The following is a 25795-nucleotide window of genomic DNA, read 5'->3' as shown; positions in this document are numbered from 1 at the left end:
GTCCAGTATGATTCTTGAATGATGTTATAAAATCCATATGGCCCATCCTTGATCTATATACAGGGTTAAGAACTCTCTAGAGTATAGGCTCCCAACCCTATGACCCCTTTATCAGAAAAAAAGAAAAATTACTCAGCACCTCCCTGGCAATTAAAAGCTTTTGCACTGTGTTAGACTACTAAGCTGCAAACCTAGATAATCCCAGGATAGAGGCTAGGCCCTTGATTTTGCAGCCCCCCAGACTGTTCCAGTGCCCTCCCAGGGGGAATACTTTAGAAACTTTGAACCCAGGCTCTAGAAAGTTCTAAATATTTTGGCTAAAAAAAGAAAGAAAATAACTATGTACTTTAAAAATACAACTATATCTCTATTTTTTTTTTGGTAAATGGTAATCTTATGAGGGTTTAGTAACAAGTATCTTTTTGTATTGAAGTCAGTCAATAGTGTGGAAAATGTTACTAAAAACGTTCGATGAAAGAAATTGCCACTTGACCAAGATCGATTTCAGAAATCAATAAATACATCTTTTTAAAGAGACTTATAGAATGGGAATGTGTTTGAACAAAATAAATTTTAACTTTTACTCTACAACTACATAGATAAGCTCTGGTTTTAATGCAGTTGGTAGGAAATATAGCTTAGATTATAGAGTTGTTTTGAAAACAAATCTGCAAGAGTCACTACTAATTAAAACACAGGTCAATAGGTTGGTTGGCTGGTTTGGGTGGGCACTGTGTGCATTTCAGGAATAATAACGAGAGCTCTTATTTAAAGCTTGTGGGGCCCTGGAGATGTAGTGGCTGTGCAATTTGAAACCACCAGCAGCTCCATGGGAAAAAGAGCTTTCAACTCTGGAAACAGTTTACCGTCTCAGAAACACACAGGGGCTCTGGATGGGTCAGCACTGACTCGGTGACAGTGAGTCTGGGGTTTTGTTTGCTAGTTATTATTTAAAGCTTAGTGCTGAGAAACAGTGAAGGGGTGGACATTTACAGCCTCACCTCTTGAATGGTAAGCCCAAACCAACTGTCCTCGAGTAGGCTCCCACTACAGAGACTCTGTACCGGATTTCCGAGACGGCAAATCTTGATGGGAGCAAAAGCCTCATCTTTCTCCCAGAGTGCCTCGTGGTTTTGAGCTCCAGGCTTGCAGTCTAGCGATTCGACACTTAACCCACAAGGCCACCAGAGATCCTATGCCTTTGGACAAAGGTGTTAGAAAAAAACAAAACCATTTTTGTTTCGTATTCATTGACAGCAAACATGTGAGAAATAGGCATCGTTTAATGGCATGTGTAACTATGATTAAAGCTACTAAATATGCTAACGATACTATAGCACACCTTGTAACGCAAAGAATTATGTGTAACCAATGACTTGCATCGATTTTTCGAGAGGTCTTCAGAGGGTTTCAGTTAGAGAGACAGACCAGACTCAGGCGTACAAAGGAGAAAATACAGGGCAAAGTGGTAGCATTTTCCACCAACACATGAACCAGCTAGAAACGTAAGAGATCAAAGTTCTCCGCATGCACGGCAACAATCTTACAGTGTTTTCCTACTAATGACGAATACTTTACAGATGTAGAGAAAGCACTTGGGCGGGAAATAAATCCCTTCGAAACTATAGTGTTCATACTCCTACTCTTACTGCCAACACTGTAAGGCTGCTATTTCTTTTTTTTTTCTTCCCACTGTAAGGCTTCTTATGTGACATAGTTTAATTCCAATGGAAGCTCTATACAAATTTAAGTAAAAGAAAACTAAGACGTCTCTGGCACTAACAATGCAGAATACCCCCCCCCCTTATGAATTATGTTAGCGACCAGTCATGAGAGAGGGTTCATGTTTTATTTCAACATACATACAGTCCACGCAAATTCCTTATTTTTAAATCAGTCATAGGTACAGATTTTCCCCCTCAGAAAGTGTTTGGGTTCCTCAATTTAAACACTCTAAAAATCTCTTCCTCTAGTCTTAGTTCCTCATAAGAATCATCATTCCCTCTGTATAATTCATATGCTGACTGTGAGAGTCAGAGAGATAGGTGCTTTATAAATACCAACTATAGATGATTATCATTACAGGTAGAACAGAGCTGTCAGAAAAAAAACCTATGTGTTATCACTAGCAAGTTCATTTTCTTAACTCCAGCAGGAGTTCTTCTTACCCCTTAATTTACATGGTCATGCCTCCAGTGTAAAAGTAGTTATTTTATTGTTTTTTTTTAAGTGCAGCTTAAAAAAAAGTGTAGCTTTGGGGATCATTTTGATCAGTGTTTCTAACTTACTTACCATACTAATAACAATAGGCAAGTTATTGAATGTGCAACGTATCTGTTAGTTTGTTTTAACTAAAAAGTAGAAATAATGAATCCTTCTACGTAGTATCAGGCTGAGATGACGAACAAAAATAAAATACATAAAACTCCCACCACAGTACATGTGGCATAGATACACAGCAGTGGTGTTGTCTCTGTTATCACTAGTGCTACTTTCTGGTCTGCAGAATCACAAAACAAGGGTGGAAAGGGCTGTTGGTGGAACACGACGGTTCATCTCAGTGGAAAAACTTAAAGGTTCTTTGCACACACGGTTTGCCACCTCCTTGTTCCCCTGATGGCTCATCTCCCCTTCTCTCACCATCAGAACCAGGTCAGTCTAATTTTCCCTCCTCTCAGTCCTCTCACTGTCCTTGGAAGCACAGAGCTCTGAGTCTGCTCTTCTGGTAAATCTAGTAACTCCTCAAAATATGTAGCACTCATTCATAACTGGATTTTGAGACATCTCCTTCCTGGACTACGTCCTGTCACATTGATCATTTCCTGGAACAGCGAGAAACCCCATTTCCTACACACAGAGTGAAAGGAAGAGGAGGTGAGCCACTCCCCTTCCCATCTAAATAGCCATTTCTTCTCTGTATTAGCCCAAGACAAGAGTAGTATACAATGATTTGTTTTAATAATACAAGCATACTCACCTTGAGGTGAGACTGAAGAGAACAGCAAATCCAGAGGGAAAGTGTGAAAGAGAAAGTTAGAAAGAATTAATGAGGACAATATACAGAAATTACGTTACGAACAAAGACAAAACACAAAGCACAGGACTAGAGAACAGGTGAGGGTCACACAGATTCTGTACAGATACTAAAAATTCGTAATTTCAGATTTTCAACTCAGAAGTAGATTTTCTCATTAGATTACACCATCTATTTCAATGTGAGGTTCCAAAGGAAAACACTGTCTCTAAAATTGACCACTTCAGGGAACACAGGGAAAATCCATTTCTTAAACACAAAAGAAATGGGTTGGAAACTCCCCTTCTCATTTAGTAGCTAGAACTGGCATTATGTGACTTTACAACGTTAGCCAGTTGTATTTTATGGACAACACACCACTTCACTAAGAATATCCAAGTTTCAGCTGAGAGCGAAAGTGCAAAAGTGTTTGTTTCAGTTACTGTATAGAACACAGAACTTGAATTTATTTGGAAGAATCTGAAATCTTTTCTCAAATACAAACAGTATTTTAATTTTTCTTCTCATCACAGTCAATTTTGCTCACTCCAAGTCCTACCAAAATCCACTCCAAATGGTGCAATCTAAGAGCAATAATGAACAAGAAGATAGGGCTCTATAAATATAATTTCATTCCCAATGTTGCTCAGCAGGAGATGCAAAGTAACATGCTTAATATTCCTACGGAGCATGAAGCCCTGGGGTTCATTATTGCCTCTTATAATAACAGGCCATTTTCTTTTGTCACAAGTTAATCAATTTCACTGAAATGGGTATTATCCTCTAAATAGCTCCTACTTCTCATGGTTACAGCTACCTGGGCTGTCCTCGTTTTCTAGATCTTACATGAAGAAAGCAAAGAGTGAGTTTCTTGAAAGCAAGAACCATTTCTATTTGTACTCCAATCTTTTCTAAATTTTAGTAAAGGTCTAATTCTGTACTCAAGACCAGAGTTTTCAATACCGCATCTACTCGAGGAAAAGCTGACCCGAATACCAGCTGAGGCACCTAATTTTACTACAAAAATTGCATTATAAAGTGTGCCAGGAAAACTCGGCTTATACCCGAGTATCTATGGTAGTTACTGTGAGAACAGTGGAGGAGGAGACTCAGCAGGGAGAGGAAAAAGAACACCACTTGCTCTCAATCACACAGTGAAGTGGCAGATCCAGGGGAAGAATGCAGATCTGCCGACACTTCACCTCTTACCTGGCACACTTTTTTATGTCCATGATACATCTTTAGGACTCAATAGCATTCATGGGCACTTAGCAGATGTAAGACAGTGCAAGATGCTGGCAGTGTTTACAGGCAAAAAGAGACCAATCTCTTGTCCCCAGTGGTCTTTTCAATCTTCCTTGGTTATGATAAAGGAAGTTACAGTAATTCTAGAGCAATAATGACACTGAATGGAAACTCCTACAGACACAAAGTTTTATAAAAGCTAAGAAAAATACATGAAAAATATTAAGCCCCTTCCTGACAAGAAGAGAGCAACTTTAATTACCTTTTTACTGATTTTATTGCTCAATGAGCCATGTTTCATTCTCACTTCAAACAACAGTTCTTGGGGAATACATTTAGAAAGAAAAGATCTACACATGGAAGCACTGTATAGAATTCTAAAATTTACAACAGCTTTTAAGTAAAAATTTAAGGTGGCCAGTAGTTAACCACTAACCACCAGGTCCTATTAGACTGTAGTAACAAATGATAGGGTTTTATGCCCACAAGAAACTTTGGGAAGATGCTCTAATAGAATTGGCTTATACAAAGCTGTGTTATTTATTCCTAGAAAATGAAATCAGTGAAATTGATCAAGGAGGAAGCCAAAAGAAACAAGCAGTGTCCGAAAGGATGTCAGCTGAAGCAAGCAGGATCAGTTAAAGAACCAGTCATCTTTGGTTCTAGAACTTTGGCATCTATCTGTTGCTTTTTCTTTTTCATTCTTACTCAAGTGAAAGCACTAGGACTCCTCACTCCCCACCACCTGCAGCCACCCCTTTCTCCTGCAACTGTACTGACTGCTAATTCTCGCTATACGACATCCATCAAAGATGGTTCGCCAAACATTTGAAAGAAAAATTCTCAAAGAACCCATTTTCCTCAAAAAATGAAGAGCAGTTTATGCCAATTCTTAAATAGTTCAATATTAATTTCTTCATGGCAGATCTTAGAAAAATTTAAGTTGAATACCAATTAAATATTTTTAGAAAACACCATTATAAATATGCTAATTAAATAATTAGGATTGCATTTTCAAGATATATTATGCTATCAAATACCTAAGTATAATCTGATTACACATATAAAATAATTCCAAACACAGGCCCAACATTTTTTTCCACTGAAAACAATTTTAAAAATTTTAAAACTATAATACATAAACTTCTAAAACAGGCAAATGTTTAATTAAAATAATCAATACACAGTTAGATACACATTTAAAATGGAATATCTGATAAAAATGTTAATTTTGAAATACTACTTTCTTCCTCTCCCACATTCAATGAAACAATTGTATTAACTCTCTTCACATGCATCTTCAAATCAATCCGTTAAGCACAGAAAATGAACTATTATGTATGGATTGTGATTAGAATTGTACAAGCCCCCAATGAAATGATTTAAAATTTTTAAAAAAAGAACTATTGCTGTATGTACCACTAACAAAGAAAAATTACACCAATTCAAGTATGCCATGCCATTACTTGTACATATATCCCAATTTCAGAGACATTAAAATGTAAAAAACAATAGAATATTTCATTGTGAGAAAAAGTATACTCTGTTTTACTGATATCTAAAAGTAATACCATTCAATTATATAAGAATGTTGTGCACATTACTTTAATATTACTTTATAAAAGGAAAAGTAAAATGTTTACACATAATGAACATAAAAACATTTTACATATAATCAGTGTGAAAGTGGCTGCTGCGTTTCCATCTGTTTGATAACTGAAGGGACGATCTAAGGGAGGTTGGAAAAGGAGGAGGGCAGTCAACGTATGCCGTCATAGGGCACAGTCAGAGAGCCCAGGAAAAGCACAGGGAAAAACACAGGGGCACTACTGCTGAAGGGAGGTCAGGAAAGCTTCCTTTTGAATAACAAACAATTTTAAGAGGTCAGATTCTCACGAACCAATAGAGGAAAAAAATTTTAGTCAAAAAGAGAAGAAAAAAATCATCTTCTAATACGACTTCCATTTTGCAAGAAAACAGCTATTATTAAATCTAAGACTACCAAGCCAAACATTCAAATTACAAACCTATAAACTATGATTCAAGTTAGTGAACACATTTTTTTATGGTGGTAAAGACATTCAGAAAGGAGCCTTGGTGGTGTAGTGGTTACTCATCGGGTTGGGATCCACGTGGCCGGTAGTTCAAAACTACGAGCAGCTCCATGGGAGAAAGACTGGGGGTTTTACTCCCATAAATAGTGACAGTCTCGGAAACCCACAAGGGGTCTCCATGAGTCAGCATGGACTCAAATGTAGGTTTTTTTAAAAACACATATAACCAAAAATAAATAAAGGCCATTTAAAATATTAACGTTTACAATTCAGTGGAGTTAATTACATTCACCATATTGTGCAACTGTCCCTACTGCCCACTTTCAATATCTTCATCACCTCAAAGAGAAACTCAATACTCCCTCAGCAACAACTCCCTACAGCACTCCTTCCCCATGACTACTAATCAGCACTTATCTCTAGGTACTTGCCTATTCTAGATGGTTCATGTAAAATGAGATCATACAATATTTGTCTTTTTCTGTCTTAGTTCAAGCATCATAATTTTCCAAGGTTCAATTATGTCACAGCATATATCAGAACCTTATTTCTGCGTATGGCTGAGTAATATTCCATTATAAGTATATGCCACATTTCAGAAATCTATTCATCAGTTGATGGACACTTGAGTTGTATCTTGTGGCTATTGTGAATAATGCTGCCTAGAACACTAGTTTAAAAATATGTTTTCAACTCTTTGGGAAATCTGTCTTTCTAGCAATTTTTTTTAATTCCCCAAAAAATGGTTCTATTTTTGTTACATAAAGTTTCAGAAATCTTTTAAAAGAAATTGAAAGCTCAAAACACCTTAATTGCGCCATTAAATTTAACCCTAGAGGGTATGCTTCATAATTTCTAGAACTATTACAGAAAAGTTCTCTTTGCTCATATACAAACATCTATCAGGGCGCTTCAAAACTTTCTGCAAACAGTAACACTGGGAAGGTAGCATTTCCCCAGGGACAAAGTCCAGTACCATGACAAAAGGAGAAGTGGAAACAGGAAACAGGGATGTTACATTGTGGGCATCCCAATCAGAGAGATGAAACAAAATGTGTACAAACTGCTGAATGGAAAAATGGTCAACTCTGGAAACCTTCATCTAATTCACAATTACTGTGAAAACATCTTTAAAATACTTACATATTTGAAAAAAGAAAATACCTTCTGCACTTCTTCACTAAGAATTTCGTAAGAATACTAAAGTTTCTTTAGTTGGATAATTTTAACATTCTCCTTTTACTTTTGTCTTTTGCAGGTTGCTGAGCTTGGAAATTAATTTATTAGGCATGCTGAATTACATGTTGCACTATTAAGTGGCTACTTTAAGAATATCCCAGCAAAAGAAGAGTCACATAAAAGATGGGCTAAAAAGAAAGACTAACACAATTATAATCCAGCACATCACAACCTTACCAGAGAGCATACAGACTGGTTTTATCCATATGCACTGTACCGCTGAGGTTCCAAGTTTACTGGTTGCTCTTTAATTCTGATCAAGCAAACTTCCCAGCAAGCCCCAGCAGTAGCAAGAGCAGCAGCAGCAGCAGCAGCAGCAGTTCACAGCTTAAGACTGTAGCCTTACTGAACACTCACTTTCCCAGGAAGTCCCAAACAAACCCCCCTGACGGTGCAGGGACAGAAACCTGGCGTGGAGGGTACAGTTTGCGGGAGACTGGCTTTCTGAGAAACAGCATGGCCGGGGGAAAGGGGACACACACAAATAAACACAGAGAAAGACCAAAACCCCCAATGGAATAGGACCATGACCAAACAAATGAAAAGAAAGGTGAACAAATTCAAATGATAAAGTACAGGGAGATGGACACCCACATAAAGGAAACAGTGAAATGGCAACACAAGAAGCACATGGTTAGTAAGAAACACAGCAGCCAGACACATGCATCTTAATACTAAATCTGGGAACACAGGTGGAATGCAATCCCCACTGTTCTGTGAAGCAAAAAGCACGGGTTGTATCCTAGAATAGGCAGAAGTCAGCTAATAAAAATGACATTCAAAGACACCAGAGAAATTAAAATCTGACTTGCTAGCCATGCCTAACTATGGCCATTTCTGCTGAAGACCTTGGGTGAAGATTGGGCAGAAGGTAAATCCCACACGAGTAGAGAAGTTTCAAACAACAGTGACTAGCGGTGCCCGTTAACTCCGCAGGCTCCTGGTTTCTGCTTACACAAAATGCCACAGGACACGCCAAGGTTTCTTTCCGAAGGACAATTCTAGGATTTGCTATGAATCTCTTGTTTGTTCATACTTAGCAAGTTACCAAATAACAAGTTACAAAGCTGGTAGCAAAAACTGAGTTTAGAGAATATTTTTAAGCTGCTGCTGTTTTTAGTAGCCAAGAAAAACTGGGCCAATTCTATGAAAAAATGACAGCGTTCCGTGGCCAGCAGGCCAAATTGTGCAGTGCTCTTTCAATCTTATAGTCTGTGGGAAGAAATTATTTATAAATCTTTTTCAAAAAGTGAAAAATATTGCAGCTAAAGGACCCACTATTTTGTGTGCTTTCGATATCAAATATAGATTTTGTCCTATTTCTTATTCGCCTTCAAATAATGTTCATCTCACAAAATCAGTGTCATGGCCAAAACTTAATCAGGAATGCTTTCATATAAGCGGTCTGGAATAGCAATAGTTTCATATGTAGGTTTCTCATAGGAAAAAAATTTAAACTGAAAAGATGAGCCTTCTTGTGAAGTTTCATCTTGAAAATATACCAAAGGAGCAATCAAAGGACCCTATTTTAAAATCCCAGGTCCGCACCCAAGATAGGTATAGATTCACGTAGCATGTTTGCTTGTGTGGGGCAGAGGGAGAGGTAAGTGCGAAGCAGGAGGAAGGCAACAGAAAAAGGTACGCTATCGTATTTGAGGATCCTGTAACTCATTAATTCTAATTTAAAGGTACAGCTCTGATCATGTACCTTATGATCAAAAATGATCAGAACGAATATCAAAATAAGAATACGTGAGAAGGTAATCATCCTGTGCTGTTCAAGTAAAGGACAATTGGGAGGGTTGGATTGTATTGATTTCTTGAAAATCGAAGTTCTATGGAAACAGACAGAAAGAACTTCTAGAAGAGAATACTGAAGTCTACCAGTAACTCTCAGCATGTATAATTCAAGAAACAGTTTCTGGAAGGAATTGTTGAACATTTCTTAAACCTTCCAGAGGATGAGCATCAATGATTGCTGAAGATCAGACTCCCGGAGTTGGATGGAACGGTGACTTCATTTGGTCAGTCAGCCCTGTGTATCCAGAAGAATGTGAGTGCTTAAAACTGCTTAATGAAGTTCTAGTGGGAGAGCTGCTTCTTTGCACTTGTGAATTTATGTAAAATATGACATGTAAAGGGTCCAGAGAGGTAAAGAGGTATGTGTCTTTTTAGTTTAAAATAATCTTTAAAAAAAAGTTTTAAGACAAAGAAACTTCTGAAAGCTGTCTGGTTGAATCTGCTGAAACAGCCAAGTTTTAAAAATTCCAAGTTAGAGCTCCATAAAAATCACATCCAAGTCTCCTAAAATGACATAAAAGTTAATGCTCCTTCTTCCAATTGTGATGTATGTCTTCACAATACAAATTATGTAAAGTCCAACTCTTCATAGCCCCAAGGAGCATCAGTTCAACAAATAAGGTCTGAATCAATGATAAAATATTAGCTCCTTGACCTTGGGGTTCCTTTGCTTATTACATAGAGCAAGTAACTATTTCTTGATTAACCAGTAGAAAGCTTTAATTTCATAATCACTGAACACTTTATGTGCCAACCAATTATAATGAAGTCTCTCAACTCCCCATTTATTCCCAATTCCATATTACATCTTAGAGAATACAACAAAAAATAACTTGCACCGATTCTGACTAAAAAGTAAACAATGGAGTAACAGCAACCTAAATTGAGCACATTGAAGAATATTCTCCCCCAAAGTACAGACTTTTGACATCTTACTTCAATACTTGTAACCTAGTAAGCCCTGATTAAACTTCCTCCTCTTACCTTTCTAATTCAGCTATTTTCTTGTCTTTATCATTTTTCTCATTTTCCACCTCCTTCAGGATTTCCAAGAGACGGTCAACTTCTGCCTGTGCCTTGCTGGAATCATCTTTGTACGTGGTGATCTCTCGCTCCAATTGCTGTATTCGGTCACTCATCTCTGGACTAGCTCGGGCTTCCAGTGTTGCCTCATGTGCCTACCAAGGAAAGTGTTCAATTCTATCAGATGCACATATACAGACAACAGACAAGCCATGTTCCAATATGATCATCAAATAGTCACCTGAAAAATATACAAACTTCAGATTATTTCATCTTTTCCAAATGGAATTGAAATTTTAAAAATTAGAAATAGGTTGATAAGCGATTTAAAAATAATTTAGAATCGAAAACATACTATGAGCTTCCATAGTATATGTAAGCACTCCCACAATGACCTTGAGAGGTACAATATTAGTTACACTTTGTAAGAGATTTCAAAAACTTCACAGAAAAATTTCATTCGTTTTTCTTTCCACTTTTCCATAAACTCTTTGAAGCCCTCCGGTATTCGTTGAACTAGTAAAGTATTTAATCTACACAGTAATATTTTATTGCATCCATTACCCAGAGTTTATCTGGATAATTCTATTTCAGAAATAATCAAAATGGAAAAGACTTTCAAATAATAGACCTATAATGAGAGATTTTACTGAATTCTGATATTAATCAAAGATAAACTAAAATTTCACCAATAATTCCAAACTCCAAATATGATGACTACTAACTACACCGTCAGAAGAGAAATGAAACTTTTTGCTCCCCTAAGTATTTAGAGCCTTGGAAACCCCCATAAGCAGTTTTTTTTATTGGGGGCTCATACAACTCTTATGACAATCCATACATATACATTGTACAAAGCACATTTGTACATTCATTACCCTCATAATTCTGAAAACATTTGCTCTCCATGTGAATGTGTTTTTTCTTTAATCTACTCTACCACACTGTGGCTTCTTTTTTTTAAAGCACTTTGTACATTCATTGCCCTCATCATTCTCAAAACATTTGCTCTCCACTTAAGCCCCTGGCATCAGCTCCTCATTTTCCCCTACCTCCTCGCTATATATCCTCCCTCATGAACCCTTAATAATTTATAAATTATTATTTTGTCATATCTTGCCCTGTCCGATGTCTCATATCACCCACTTTTCTGTTGTCCATCCCCCAGGGAGGTTATATGTAGATCCTTGTAATCGGTTCCCCCTTTCCAACCCACCCTCCCTCTCCCCTCCTGGTGTCGTCACTCTCAGCACTGGTCCTGAAGGGTTCATCTGTCCTGGATTCCCTGTGTTTCCAGATCCTGTATGTACCAGTGTACATCCTCTGGTCTAGCCATATTTGTAAGGTAGAATTGGGATCATGATAGGGGTAGGGGAATCATTTAGGAACTAGAGGAAAGTTGTATGTTTCCGCATTGCTACATCACACCCTGACTGGCTCAGCTCCTCCCCGAGAACCTTCTGTAAGGCGATGTTCAGTGGCCTACAAATAGGCTTTGGCTCTCCACTCTGCACTCCTCCCCTCATTCACAATGATATGATTTTTTGTTCTGATGATGCCTGATACCTGATCCCTTTGACACCTCGTGAAGCACAGGCTGGTGTGCTTCCATGTGGGCTTTGTTGCTTCTGAGCTAGATGGCTGCTTGTGTACCTTCAAGCCTTTAAGACCCCAGATGCTATCTCTTTTGATAGCCGGGCACCATCAGCTTTTTTCACATTTGCTTGTTCACCCGCTTTGTCTTCAGTGATTGTGTCGGGAAGGTGAGCATCTTAGAATGCCAGTTTAATACAACAAAGCATTCTTGCATTGAGGCATTACTTGAGTGGAGGCCCAATGTCCGTCCATCTGCTACCTTAATACTAAACCTATACATATATACACATAGATCTACTTCCGCATCCTCATATATAAACATATTTACATATGTACATGCCTTTATCTAGACCTCTACAAAGGCAGAAGCAGTTCTTAAATGTCCTAAAGGCCACTAGGAGTCAGAACCTAATCGATGGTAGTAGAATATTCTGGGTTGGATTTCCTTCCTTGTTTTTCTCTGTCTGCATCTTGTCCCAAACATAGGACATAAACACTAGTACATACATTTCTCAAATATAAAGTTAAAAACATGATAGACATTTGTATATATTTTAATAATTAAACTGTTTATATTCCGACTACCTGAATATTCCGACTAGCTGAATAATATACACAATCGTGTATAAATTCTGAAGCTCCACGCCTCATCACATGGTCCCTTATTCTTTGAGAAAGAGAATAGAATAAAATTGTGCCTAAATTACGGTGTGAGTTAACATAGTCTTTCCAGAAAGAATGTGCATTTCTGTACTACACATAGAGTAGAGCATAAGGTCTCCTACTTCAGTGCCTTTTCTCCAACGATCTGGAAAGTTCATCCTCTTTCAAACTACTCTATTCAGGGAGCAATCTGTGTAAGAATGAGCCTGGGATTTTTGTCTCAGGAAGTTACGTATAATTGTAATTATTACCCTGGTCTCCTATTTAAACTTTCAATAGCATTATAACTGTCCTCCACAGTGAGTTAAGTATATACTTTATGCATGAGTGCTTATTCCTTCTGCAGTCTTCTTCAAAAATGCCTGGCATGTGTAGCACACGATTGCTCTCATATTAAATTTACATGAAAACATGAATTTCCCACTAATTAAACTGATGGCTAACTTTAGCATATATTTCTTATTATATTCACAGCTTAATCCCTTTATTAATCCTTGATATATACTATATTTTGACTCTGGGTAATTTATCATATTTCTTGCTTTTTATCAGAAGATTTTCCATCATTCATTAAATTGACAAAGATAAAAAAATTGAAAAAGATGAATTATGTGACATGTAGACTCAAGGTGTAAATATGATGGAGTCGTCTCATTTTCAAATTTATTGGGGTTTCACCTTGACATTTCATGAGCACTGTCTTCCGTCCGAAGGCTTCCCTGCATTACTAGAGTCAGAGAGTGTCTCTTCGGTGTGAATCTGCTGTTTAAGGAGGTGCTTTTGGGTTAAGGGTTCTCCCATAATCACAGTCTCGGTAAGCCTGCTCTTCCGCACGTGTTCTAAGATGTGCACTGATGGCTGACCCGTGGGGGAAGCCTCTTGCATGGTCACAATGTCTGTCAAGCTCCTTTCCATTATGAATTGTCTGTTGCACAACGGCGCTGGCTCTTCGACGGGCACTGTCTGCAGGCGGTGGATCGCTGGGCTCTGTGTGTGTTCTCTGACTCTGAGACACGGTTCTTGTGCTGGACGCTTTTCCCCATTGATTAGGTGCAGAGATGTCATTCCGGGATGAGTTTCATTGGGAGCAAGATAAAAGAATAATTTCCCACATTCATGACATTCGTCATCTTCCTTTCCTGCACAGCTTCCCTTTTAAATTATGCTTTCAACACCTTCCTCAGGAGTCATGTTTAGGGAGACCTATAGAAACCATCTGTGCTCAAAATTATTTTTCTACATACTTTCTAATGTGACCAATTTCATCTACCGATGTCTGCTTGTCTAAGAACGCAGCTGCCACCCAAGTCTGTGACTCGGCTTCTGCGGTGGCTTTCTACCAGGTTATCAACTCACCATATTGAGTTCCTATGAGCCACGAGCCAGGAAGGACTTTGCTGGGTGATTCTGGCAGAGGGTCTCTCATTACAGTGAGGTGTCATAACCATCCTGAGGGACTACAGTTACCTAGAGAACTGAGGCCACAGATATAACTGCAAGGTTGCTCATTCATATGCTTGGCAAATCAGTGCTGGGTTGTGTTCTAGTTCTCTGCTGCATGGACCTTAGGTTACACAATTTTATAGGTGGCTTGGTGCACAAATGACCTGGGCAGCAATTAGATAAGAAAATGCATTCTGCATTGTATTTCATCAATTTGCCCAGTAAATGACATAACATCTATTTATAATGAGAGACCACATAGTCCAGGTAATAGTACTAATATTTAGAAGCCATGATCTACCTCCTCTAAGGTTTCGCTGCAATTAATTTTTGCTTGTTTTATTGAACCCTTATTTTACAACCCCTCTGCCTCTTGCTACAAACACCAGTGCAGATAAGGCAAAAACTTTATGATAGGACTGACAGGGCATAAAATCCTGGCCCCCAAATTTGACAGTTATGCATCTCTGGGAATGCTATTTAATTTAGCTCGACCTCAGTTTCCTCCTCTGTAAATGTCAACTTTACAGAACTGTCAGAGATTCAGAGATATAATCTCTATGATCCTCCTTGACTACAGCAGATAATAGATGTAGCACTCCTGGCTTAGCTGTGATTCTCACCCCCTTTATAAAGATGACCAGATGAGACATGGCCATTTCTGGGTCACTACAGAAAACGCATGAGAAGGTCTCACAGTGCTAAAGGCTGTTAGACAACTCTCGGTGCTAATGAACGTCAACTGGAAAGTAATGGAAAGCAAAATCCTTTTAAGAGCCAATTAATTATATAATTTATTATCAAACAATTCTTATAATCCAGCTGAAATAAATTTTCAGATACTCTTAATTTTAAGTCTTCTCTACTTAAATATTATAACAATCTTAGTAATACTTGAAGAAATAGTTTCCAAATAGATTAGTTAAAAATTTTTAAAATTAGGCTTCTGCAAATTCATTGTATGTCAAACTATTATAAACCAATAGTTATTTGGAATCTAGTAAGAAGTACTGACCTACCAATAGACTGTTACTGATCTCACCATGATAATATCTAAAGATACTGTTAGAGATTCACATCTGATCTTACCACGGCAGCACTGAGGCTGAGGCTACTTCCCACTACACTCTTTCTTTTCCTTCTCCCACATACTGCTGTTGCTCTACCAGACCAGTGAGAGTCACATGGGCCTAAGCACAGAGAATCATACAGGTACTACCTGTGTGACGCCAGAAACAGGGAGCCCGGTTAAGAAAATGACTACCGCCACACCCTGGTACCACTCCTGATCGAAGGATTGGGAATTTTACAAGATAATATGGGATAGACAAGTGAAGTCCAGAAATCAAGAGCTACTCTAGAACTGAGAAAGGAATTTTTATTCAGGATCCTATTGCAAATGGTAACATACCACCTTCAATACATTCTGACATTTAAAGTGGTTTTGGTAATTAAGAACTCAATTTTAAGGGTTTAAGTTTTTCTCATGAATCTCTAAAGTCAATGGATGTGTAAGTGTGTTGACTACACATTAAAAATATAAAAGTTTGAATGTTCTATTTTTCCTTATGCAATAGACAATAAATACCTATTTAATCCCTTCATAGTGTTTGAAAATTATTAAAAGGAAATATGTATATTCAAGGAATACTTAGAAAAGCTTTGACACAAAGTACCTTGAGTAACTGAAATACTTATATAAATTTTTGGTAACTGCTTTGTGGAAGTAAGAGCTATATTTTCTAAGATTACATCTTTTATGGAAGTTTTTTTAAAAGAAATTATAAGTTGTAAAAATCCACAGTTTCTAAGAGTGCCTTTTAGAGGTGATTTTATTAGCAGAAAATCTTTTCAACATTTAAGCAAAATTCTACTTTAAATTCTCAATTGAAACTCACTGCCACCAAGTCCATTCTGACTCACAACGGCCCATAAGAAGAGCGGAACTACTTCCTCTGCTGGGTTTCTGAGACTGCGTGTTTATTGCAGCACACAGCCCCCCTCTTTTTCCCATACAGTGTTGTGGGTTTGAACCCCGACCTTGTGGTTAACATAAAGTCAGTGCTTAACCCAATACGGCACCAGAGTTCCTTTACTCTAAATTAGAGTGGTTTAACAGCTACACCATGGCAAATGCAATAGCAAAGAGAGAGGGCAACCTTTGATAAAGCAGTCCCTACAGAACAAAATAAAGCCCACGGAAACTTCCCAATTTGCATTCATCTCAATATATGTCACAAAGGAGTCATTCAGATAAAGAATTCCTACTCAAGAAAGAGAGAAGGTCAGTTATTCCCTTTCCTAGGAGTAGTGCAAGACAGCTGTGGAACCTACAAAAGAAAGGATGGGAAAGCAGCCTGGGGTTATGGCGTCTTTTTACTTGGATGAGCGAGTCAACAGTATTTCTAGAAGAACCAGGTAGTGCTTAGAAGAAAATGGATGAGAGAAAGGTGAAAGATTAAAAACAAACTACTAAACCACAACCAGAGATCAGAAATTGAAATTTCTTTCAAAAGAAAAAAATCTTTAGCATTTTTAAAAATTCTTATAATTAAAGAGTTGAGTTTTCCGTAATAATTCCAAGTTTACTTTAAGACAAAGTATCAAAATTCAGTACATATTATATATAATCCTAAGCTATAAACAGGTAAAAAATTACTTTAATTTGTCAATTTTCTACACATGAAAATTTCAGTGATGAGCAGTCTTTTGAAAAGACTCGAATATTAGGGCAGTTATGGTTTTCAGTAAGAAATATGCTGATGATCATGTCAATCTACTAACTAGCAATAACTGACCCCCCCTGCAAATATTTAAGACAAAGACGCTAAAATTCTAGGCCAAATGATCAACTAATAAAAATTAAAATTGCATTAAATAAAAACACACAATACTTGCCCTGCTGTTAAAATAACATATTAGGGAACTATTTCTATACTCTAGTGATGTAAAATCTGAAACATATTTAACAATTGTCTCTTACATTTTACTGCCTCCTACTTTAACTGCAACTCAAGAAATATGTTCTCATTTATTCTAAGAAGGATTTCTGAAGTCAAAGGATTTTCATTCCATTGGAAGCAAGTTCCAGTGTAAATGTAAAAATAAGCAACATTCTGAGAATACGGTAAAATACTCAATTTCATTTGTTAATTCAAGTTCCAACCTTGTGATCTGATCTCTCAAATCCCTTGGAGTAAGTAATTTACTGATATATTATATGCTAATTAATCAATACTTAATTTTGTAATTAATACCTCCATGATAATAAAACTAATCTTGACTCACAAATGTAAGCAATAAGCTATGTTCTTGTTATGTCACTGTTTTAATTTTTATTCTAAATGACTTCAGGTAAATATCCTCATAGGAAAGAGGGTGCAGGGAGACGTTGGGTAATGTAATACATGACAAAATAATAATTTATAAATTATCAGGGGTGCGTGAGAGGTGGTTGGGGAGGGAGGGGAAAATGATACCAAGAGCTCAAGTAGAAAGAATATGTTTTGAGAATGATAATGGCAACTAACTGTGTGGCAGAAGCAGCTGGAAGGAAAACTGAAAATTGTAACATTGAACAACTGCTGGACGCTGGCTGTGGACAGCCTGGGAGAGAGACACTCCTGGGGCCACACTCTTAGGGAGCCCCCTCACATTGCCGTGGGTTTTACCTGTAGGAAAGTTGTACCAAGCCCTCAAGGTGGAGGGCTGAGAAATCCCTGCCTCACTCTGGCTCCCAAAGCTGAGTCTTGAGAAGAAATGACCTTATTCTACCTAGCCTTTCTGTTTCACAAAAGGGGTCGTGTGGGGAGTGAAAAGCTCAGACATGTGTGAAGATTACAGCCAGGAACTCCAGCCCATAAAGACTGGGGGTTTAATCTTAAAACCATATAAACGTCTCCTCTCTCACACCTTCCCACCGCACCACTAGGGAATCTAAGTATAACAGCAGTGGGTTACAGCTGAAACACAGACATCTAACAGTTTCACCACCAACGGCCAGCTGTCAAATGGGAAATTACCTCTTTAGTGAGGAGTAGCCAACTTACTCGGTTTGCATTAGCTACAACTAAAATTATTATGAACCAAAGAAATATGGTAACTATACCATGTCTGGGTGGCTATCACTGTTACATGACCTTCTCCGAAAGTCAGATTCTAATGAAAGAAAAATATCAGACATTTGAGATTTTCACATGGTATGGTCTCTTATTTGATACGTAAGGGAGCTACACATTAGAATCTTCCTCTAAACTGGCAATTTTTAAAGCGTTTAGGAATCTCATGAATAAAATGTAGTAGGGTAAAATGTTGGGATGATTAATAAACGTATAAATGGGTATTTTAAACTTTGGAGGATTCATATTCCAACCGTAATTTACTCCATTTGAACTGCCTGCAGTTTTCTACTACGTTCTAGTTTAAAACAAAGCAAGATGATGGGAAGTCTTTCTTTAACCTTTTTCAATTGTGACTCCATTTTCAGGCATTCCTCCTTCTTTTGCTCCAAAGCAATCTCCAGCGTCTTCAGCCGCGAGTCCTTCTTCAGTCCTGATGACGCCAGGGAAGAAGCATGTTCCTTCAGATCCAAAAGCGCAGCCTGCAAGAAGCCAAGTGCACCGAGAATAAACACTGGCTACGTAAAGTGGAGAGTTCATTTCATCCTCCTGGTGGTTGGTCATTTCTTTCATTACCACACCGAACACATTCATAAAATACAAAACTATAGGAACTTTCTTTTTCTTTTAGGAATTTTCTGAAGAAAAAGTAAGCCTATCCCTCTTAAAAACGAGTATCAAATCCTAAACCCATCTGAAATACATATGGAAAGCTACACTAAATTCTGGGAAATAAGATGAATTTCCCAGAAATACCAATTGAATAGTTATTCAAAGATCTCTATCAATGCATTCCCATTCCCATGAAATAAAAACTCAAGCTTTATGAATGTAAGCAGCCTATATCAGAACCTTCACCAACTCAAACATAAAAAGAAAAATCTTATTTTAGAAATTCTATTAAGAACTTGAAATTCCATAAATTTTCCTAAAAAGATTAGAGAATTCAGAGAAAGATCCTAAAGCTCATACATTTTTATGTGATCACACGGTTTTAAGTATCTTTGCTACTTAAAAGTCACATTTACACGATTCTCCAAAATCAAGATCAAAGTCTATTAGGTCATTAAAGGTAATTAATTCACTTATGATCTCTCTGCCAAAGTCCAGAAGCGCTTTAAAAGCTGTTGTAAATAAATTTCCCACCTTTTGTCTGTCACCTTTTTAACCATTAGTGCAATATTTCCCCCAAATTCAACTGGGTTTCCTGTATTCCAGGATCTATAAAAATGCTAAGAAAGATACTAACTCATAACAATGTGAAGGAGATAAAGCTTAGGAAGTAAACCATTCCATCTATTATGTCCCTACACAGCTTTAAAGTCATCACAAAAAGCTTCCTATAAGAATTGTAAGAATCTTCTATTTTCACATAAATTGTATTATGTGGACACCGAACACTCCAACACACACACCATTCCCGCTTCAACCCCTAAGCACACTAAGCAATTCCATTCCGGGAATCTTAACCTCTTTCTCGGAAAGGTCGCCTTGCAATAAGCTGACTTTTTCTTTCAAGTCCTTAAGATCTTTTTTGTAATTATCAATTTCCTCTTGCTTTTCTCGCTCATCTCTGTCCCGCTGCTCCTTTAGGCGTTCAATTGTCCGTTCCTGATAAGAAAGCAAACAATACATGAGGACATTTCTTTTGGTACTGACATCATGCAACCGTAATTGTGCTTGCAGTGCATGCGTCTCCGCCTCCATTAGAGAGACAATCTTAAGTTTCAATCATGGATTTTCAGGGTATTTCGCTTTCTTTCCAGACTGCCACACAAAGACCAGGCTTTTTAATCTTTGGAATCTTTAAGGGTTTTCTATCACTTCATTTCTCCAACTATTAGGTATACGTAAGTATTCTTTTGAAATAATATAATCTATAGATTTAATTTCTAAATAGTCCAAACCACAAACACTTATTAAGATACTCATATATGAGGGGACTTCAAAACAGTTCTTAGAAAAATTCTAGTAATTCAATCACATTTTCCCATGAATTTATTGAAGCCCTCTGACGCAGACACACACACATACACCCTAATAATGGGCACAATTACTTCTTTGATGCCACTGGAACCAAGACAAAATTCACCACACAAAAAAACAAAGGAATAGAAGTATGATATGTTGAGCTGAAAGTATAAAATAGGGTAAAGCAAAGAACCATTAAGACTTCCTTCAACGTACACTCGGGAATTTAAAAGCTGACATAATTTGAGTATATTTCTGGGCATTACTTCTTGATCTTTGGCAGCCTAAAGGCATTCTGAATCTGAGACTTAAAACAGTGATCCTATCCTTGTTTTTTGTTGTTCTTTTTAAATCCAATTAAAGTAGATATCCTAAACTTTCTTTCAAGACATTAACACTGGGCAATTGGGTCATTTCTTTAGTCAGTCTGGAAAAGTAGACTACTTCATAAAAGCCAAATGCAGTAACAAAGCCAAGCCTCAAAAAACAATACCTAGGCAGTATTGACAATTAAAGTCCACAAACATACATAAATACATATAGCTATACCAAAATTAAACTCACTGCCATCAAATCAATACTGACTCATAGAGACCCTATAAGTCAGAGTAGAACTGCCCCTGTGCTTCCAAATCCATCACTCTTATTGTTTTCAGTGATTTTATTGGAGCTCGTACAACTCTTCTCACAATCCATACACCATCCATTGCAGATCTGTCACTCTTTACAGAGTAGAAAAAACATATGTCTATTTCTGTATCTTTTCCTAATGATCAGTGTCTGAAATTCCCATATCCTTAATTCTAGATGATCATATAAATTATTTTACATTTTAATTTTTCTTCAGAAGAGATCAAATGGGAGAACAGAGAACCTATTCTTTAAAAATGCTGCCACTGCCTGCTAGGGTGGAATCCATCTTGCCCAGCAGCTAATGCTTAAACTGGCACAACTAAAAGGATTTTCTTTTCCCCTTACACTGTGTGCCAGCAGTAGCATGAAAGAGCTCTTTTCCATTTTGTCCAAAGGGATTTCTTCTGTACTCTATAGCCAAGCCCCCTCACTAGAAAGACGTTTGGCTTAATGGGAAAGCAGAAGAGATTCAATTAAGCCACCCACCTTCTCTGCAAGAGCCTCCTCCAGCGTGGTCAAGGCCGTGTCCGTGTTGGTGGTGTCAGCCTGCAAGGATTTGACGCGGTCCTTCAAACTGCTCATCTGCTTCTCCTTATCTCTCAGCTGCTCTTGGAGATTTTCAATCTGAGTATGAGTACACATGGGGGCGGGGGGGAGAAGAAAATGGTAAGCAATAGAAATCGCCACGTTTTAGGATGGAAACAAGTAGAGCAAAATTGTGTGTGTCTTTTCTGTAGAAATAATTTAATTCGAAAGGTTTCATAATTGCATGCAAGACTTCATATCTAGGATTTATAGCAAGAGAGAAAAAGCATACAAAAGCGGCTGCAATGTCAGACAAGGCAGGATATGACAAAATACTAATTTATACATTATTAAGGGCTCATAAGGGATGGAGGAGTGGGAAAGGAAGGGAAAAAAGAGGACCCGATGCAGAGGGCTTAAGTGGAGAGCAAATGTTTTGAGAAGGATGAGGGCAATGAATGTACAAATGTGCTTTACACAATTGATGTCTGTATGGATTGTGATACGAGTTGTATGAGCCCCTAATAAAACGATTAAAAAAAAGAATGCATTATCAAAATTTTTAAAATACAAAAAAAACCCAGCAAAAGCGGTTGCAACAAAGGGTTCAAACATAAGGACAATGATGACAATGGTATAGAACCAAGCAGTGTTTTGTTCTGCTGCACACAGGGCCACCATGAGTTGGAATCAACTTGATGGCACCCAACAACAAACACACACACACACAATTTTTCTTAATGGCATTCTACATGCCAAGAGGGTTTCTGTGGTAGTTACATAGTTTCATGTCAAAGTGTAGGTGAAGAGTCTAGCCAATCAGGTCACAGTCTGATGGCATCCCCTTGTGTGTGTGGCCTTCTCAAAAGGAGGGCCCTGGGAACCTCCCCTCTCTCGCTCACTCCGCTTCACCGTCCTGCTGGCGAGCCACTCTGATACATGCCAGAGCCCTGTGACACTTCCACAGCAATGAGCTTCGCACCCACCAGCTGGCAATGCTCCTGCATTCTGCATCATTCCGTGTGGCTTCGTGAGTCTGAGCAGGGACTTATGGACTACTATTGGACTTATGGACTTAAGTTGGGCTGGACTGGAGTTCTCTTGATACAAAATTACTTCTAGATAAAGCTCATTCTTACACATATAGGAGTGTCGCTGGACTGATTTCTCTAGTAAACTGAGCCTAACAGTTTCCTAGACATAAAAATCAAGGGAAGACACAGAATGTAACCAGTAGACAGTAAAAATGACAAGCTAACTACATAAAGGAAAGATTGTTCTTAAATGCTAGGTGTTAAGTCACATTTTTATACAATTTTTATCACCGCAAGAATTTTCAATGAAATTTCATATTGTAGTAACTCATCCCTTCATAAACATTTACATGCATTAATTTGCCAAAAAAGGATTTACAGAACAACAGTTATAGGCCAGATACTAGTCTCAGAAGAAAGAATGAATTCTGCTGTTCCTACTATGTTATTATATGATGAAACAGTAAGTTTCTGTCATTGAAGCCAAGCTGTGAACGGCCTTTCATGTCATCCTAAGAAGCACAAATGTTATGAGAGATGGCAACTATTATCAAGTTTTAAGCAAAGAAAGGGTCTGGTCAGATTTGTATTTTAGAAAGATCATACTGATGGGCAGGGAGTAGAAATTTAAGGAGATTGACATAGAGACCAATTGAGAGGCTCTGTCCAAGCAAGCAAAGAGTCCAGGTAGCATAGTGGTTACATGTTGGGCTGCTAACCTCAACGTCAACAGTTTGAGCTACTCCTCCGAACAGTGTTGAGGCTTTCCACGCCTGTACATAGTGACCGTCTCAGCTCAGAAACCTGCCCTAGAGGTTTGTCTAGAGTCGGCTTTGACTTGATGGCTGTCATTTTGGAGTTTTCTGACCAGCTCAACAAGAGATGATATGGATGGACTTGAAAACAAAGTGGAAATGGAACTAAACTATACAAACACAAGATAAGCCTGCTGCCATCTAGCTGATTGCGCTTCTAAGGCTGTGGTTGTTTGTTGTTGTTGTTTAAGATTGTAAATCCTTATGTAAATCTTTGAAATTGTAAAAAATGAATTCCACTGTTCCTACTATCAAACAGCCAACCTTTCAGCTCACAACAGAGCACTGAACCACTGTGCCAAAATGTATTCAAGTATACATGATGAAAACCATTCAGCAAAAATATCAGGTATTTAAATTCCAGAGAGAAAATTATAACCAAGTCAACTGTTCTAGATCTTAGAAAGTTCATCCATTTACTCTACAATTACGTGAGTTCCTGCTATGGGCCGGAAACTTTTTTAGGTTTTGAAGATGCAGAATTAATCAGAATAGAAAATACCTGCCTGTATCAACCTGTCATTCTAATATGGCAAACAGATTAAACAGCACAGACTAGGATATACCATGTGCAGAAAATGCTATGGAGAAAAATGAAGTAGACTGATATATAGTTTTCTCTTAAGCTAATAAATAACTAGCTGGCTTATTCTATGTGACTTTTGAAAAATAACAAGTATTACTTCCTTTGATAAGATTTTCTTATTTTCATTTCTATTGAAATACTGTGATCTTATTGTACATTAGTACATATATGTTGCTGTGTGCTGTAAAGTTGGTTTTTAACACATAATAACCCTATAGTAGCGGTTCTCAACCCGAATGACCCTATAGCAGTGGTTCTTTCACTTTCACAGGAGTCGCTTGATTCATAACAATAGCAAAATTACAGTTATAAAGTAGGAACAAAAACAATTTTATGGTTGGGGGAGGTCACCACAACGTGAGGAAGTGTAGTTAAGGGTCACGGCATGAGGAAGGTTGAGAACCACTGCCCTACAGGAAAGAGAGGAACTTCCCCACATGGCTTTCTATGCTTCACAGAAGCAAGTCTACATGACTTTCTTCTATCTAAAGCCATTAGTGGGTCCTAGCCACTGAGCTTTCAATCAATTAGCTGCTTAGCTCTTAACCACTGCACCACCAAAGCTCCTTGATATACATTACACATTACTCTATAACTACCTTCACATGAATTTAACTCTAACCACATATATAGCCTAGTCCCCAATTTCATCACTTGCTTGTCTCATATGTCTCCACAAGTAGTCATGGATCCTGCACTCCTAAACCAGTTTTGTATCTTCATATTGGGCATTAAATGTTTAAGGTAAATTTTGGTTCATTAATTAGTAAATGAATATTTTAAAAGTTTAATCTCGGGAAATATCCATTATTAACTATATTTAGACATGCACATATACTCCTGCTAAGAAAAGATGTACAACTCCACACACCCCCAAACCAGGAACCAACCTTCAAACATTTCCTGAATTAATCAATTTAGTACTAACGCTTTAAGGTCTGTTTCATTCCACCGATGAAGTTTTTTTTGTTTTTGCTTTAACTTCTTATAGAGCAGTGATTCTCAACCTTCCTAATAAAATAAAATTATTTTCATTGCTACTGCATAACTGTAATCTTGCTACAGTTATGAATCGGATGACCCCTGTGAAAAGGTCATTCGACCCACAGGTTGAGAACCGCTGTCCTAGAGGGTCAATGAAGAACTATGGTAAATTCAGGATACAGTATCACAAGTACCCTAAGGCTTGGACTTTCGTTTCTTTGTGTTGCGAGGTGTTGTCCCGTTAGTCTGACTCACAGAGACCGTACAGGCAACAGAATGAAACAATGTAAGCCTTGTGCCATCCTCACAATCACTGCTATGCTTGAGCCCATTTTTGCAGCCATTTGTGTCCATCCATCTTGTTTAAGGTCTTCCTCATTTTGATGTCTTTCTCCATGGGTGGCTGTGTCTTGATAACATGTCTAAAGTGTGTGAGAAGCTGTCTTGCCATCCTCCCTTCTATGGCACATGCTGGCTGTATTGCTTCCAAAACAGATTTGCCCGCTCTTCTGGCAGTCTAAAACGCAAAGCTCACTGTCATTGAGTCAATTAAGACTCAGAATAGAATTGCCTCTGTGGGTTTCTGAGGTGGTAAATCCTTAGAGTAGAAAGCCTCATCTTTCCCTTAGTATTTGGTGAGCGAGAACCATCAACTTCATGGGTAGCAACCCAATACACCACCAGGGTTCCTTTGGCAACCCACAGTATCTCCCGCGTGTCACAATATAATTCAAAGGCCTGAGTTCTCCAATCTTCCTTATTCACTGTCCAGCTTTCCCATGCAATGAAGTCATTGAAAATACCATGCTTTGGGTTGGGCATACTTCGTCTCCAAGGTGGCTGCTTTGATTTGAGCAGTTTATGGGTTAAAAGCTTGGCCAGGCCAGAACTTCAAAACCACTACCTGCTCTGAGGGGGAGCGATGAGGATTTCTATTCACATACTGATTTGCAGTCTCAGGAACCCACAGAGGCAGTTCTTTCTCTGCCTGCTAGGTTACATGTTGGCTTTGACTCGGGCAGTGCATCTGGAGTTTGCCCGGTGCAATACACC

General features: G+C 38.0%; 1 protein-coding gene across 8 annotated transcripts in view; it reads right to left on the bottom strand.

Annotated features, from left to right (window-relative positions):
• ERC1 (ELKS/RAB6-interacting/CAST family member 1) overlaps positions 1–25795 on the bottom strand; it is a 479183-nt gene that overhangs the window by 263618 nt on the left and 189770 nt on the right. For all 8 annotated transcript variants that reach the window (XM_075552242.1, XM_075552248.1, XM_075552244.1 and 5 more), the window contains 4 exons: positions 21285–21422; positions 19665–19805; positions 18536–18676; positions 10336–10529 (listed from right to left, as the gene is read on the bottom strand). In XM_075552242.1, the coding sequence (XP_075408357.1) occupies positions 10336–10529; positions 18536–18676; positions 19665–19805; positions 21285–21422 (614 nt within the window). The remainder of the gene's footprint in view (positions 1–10335; positions 10530–18535; positions 18677–19664; positions 19806–21284; positions 21423–25795) is intronic.

Source organism: Tenrec ecaudatus, chromosome 6 (genome assembly GCF_050624435.1).
Source record: "Tenrec ecaudatus isolate mTenEca1 chromosome 6, mTenEca1.hap1, whole genome shotgun sequence".
Classification (NCBI taxonomy): domain Eukaryota; kingdom Metazoa; phylum Chordata; class Mammalia; order Afrosoricida; family Tenrecidae; genus Tenrec; species Tenrec ecaudatus.
This window is presented reverse-complemented; position numbering and strand designations above follow the sequence as displayed.